Source organism: Pundamilia nyererei, unplaced genomic scaffold (genome assembly GCF_000239375.1).
Source record: "Pundamilia nyererei isolate P.nyererei 1_Seehausen unplaced genomic scaffold, PunNye1.0 scaffold00225, whole genome shotgun sequence".
NCBI lineage: Eukaryota > Metazoa > Chordata > Actinopteri > Cichliformes > Cichlidae > Pundamilia > Pundamilia nyererei.
Genome location: NW_005187626.1, coordinates 626505 through 628072, shown reverse-complemented (window position 1 = coordinate 628072; position 1568 = coordinate 626505). Strand labels below are relative to the sequence as shown.

The window sequence follows — 1568 nt, the reverse complement described above, 5'->3', positions numbered from 1 at the left end:
GATTTTGATAGTCGACGTAATCGTGACTAGTCGACTAATCGTGGCAGCCCTACATGTGGGACAGCCCCATGTGACCCCACCTACCTCGTTGAGCTGAGCGTGTCAGGTGAGTTCCAGGTAAAGAGGAAACGACGCCTACCTGAATGTTGCCAGAACTTGATGTGTTTCATGCCCACGGTCACCAGTTTGTCCATCCTGAAAGGATTGCTCTTCACCACGAAGATCTTGTCTTTATGACCCCTGCAGACACACGAGCTTTCAGCCGATCGGCTCAAACACGTGAAACGAGACGCAAACATTTCCCTCGGCAACCACTGCGAGAAACTGTGAGTTTACAAAAGCACGACCATCTTACGGCAGGACTAGCTGACTTAATCCAGGTGTGTTTACCTGGCCTTGGCTAGTCTTTCTCCTTTCTTCCAGTCCCAGATGATGATGGAGTGAAATTCATCGAATCCCACTGAGATCAAACTCTTCCCATCGGCTGAGAAGTACCAAGAGAGGAGTTACGTCAGAAAGCAGTGTGAAGGAAGGATTGGGAACAACAGCTGTTTCTACTTGAGCTAACCCACTGAGTTAGCGATAACAGGTGAGGGCTTAGGGATAGAAATATTGATGCCCGATGGCACGGCGTGCAGTCAGCTTACCTGTGAACTCCAGAGCACACACGCCCCTGCTGTGGTGTCCTTTGAGCAGCGACAGACACTTCAGGGTCTGGATGTCCCACACATGTATGGCTGGGTCTCTGCCCACCTGTACACAGGAACAGCCAATCAGAAACCGTCTCGGAAACGCGACGTGCTGCGATCGGCCGGGCATACCTGTGCCGAGGCCACGTAGTCTTTGAGCGGGTGGACGGCGAGGCTGAGGATGTCATCGTCGTGCCCGAGGTAAAACCTCTGGCTGTGCTGCAGCCGGTTGTAGACGACAGCGACGGCGGCCACGTGGTACACCACCTCTCCCGCCTGACTGTAGAACAGGTTGTTACGGCAGTCGAAGCCCCGGTACCTGCAGCAAACAGGAAGCAGCACAAACGGAGGTTTATTTACATTATTTACTCACGAGACCAGATCCATGTCTGATGTGGATAGTTTACCCGTGAACAAACTGCAGACGAAGCCCCTCCTCTGGAGCTTTTTGCCGCTTCAGGGAACCAATCAGCTTCTTCTTGAGTTGTGGCAGGTCCTCCTTATACACCTGCAGACAGAGACAGGTGAGTCAGACGGCTTTTTGACTGCAGGTGGGAGCGTTTGTGTCCCAGTCACCTGACGTTCGTAGCTGGTCTGAGCTTCCTGTTCGATGTCCGAGTCGAGCTCCGGCACATCTGACACGTCTGAGTCCGACTCGCCGCTGTTGGAGTCGGCGTAACCCTCTGAAGACACGGCACGGGTGAAAAATATGAGTCAGCGATAAGCAGAGGTGACGCTGAAAAACTAGTTCATGCATTTATTACTTCCAGGCTGGACGACTGTAATTCGTTATTATCAGGAAGTCCTAAAAACTCCCTGAAAAGCCTTCAGCTGATCCAAAATGCTGCAGCAAGAGTCCTGACAGGGACTAGAAAGAGA

General features: G+C 52.2%; 1 protein-coding gene across 1 annotated transcript in view; it reads right to left on the bottom strand.

The window, feature by feature from the left end:
• The window catches only part of LOC102215789 (echinoderm microtubule-associated protein-like 6), a 37313-nt gene that overhangs the window by 16301 nt on the left and 19444 nt on the right, over window positions 1-1568 (bottom strand). Inside the window, exons 12-17 of the mRNA XM_005748642.1 lie at window positions 1266-1372; window positions 1097-1197; window positions 822-1008; window positions 648-753; window positions 391-484; window positions 85-240 (exon numbers count right to left, since the gene is read on the bottom strand). Of these exons, the coding sequence (XP_005748699.1) occupies window positions 85-240; window positions 391-484; window positions 648-753; window positions 822-1008; window positions 1097-1197; window positions 1266-1372 (751 nt within the window). The remainder of the gene's footprint in view (window positions 1-84; window positions 241-390; window positions 485-647; window positions 754-821; window positions 1009-1096; window positions 1198-1265; window positions 1373-1568) is intronic.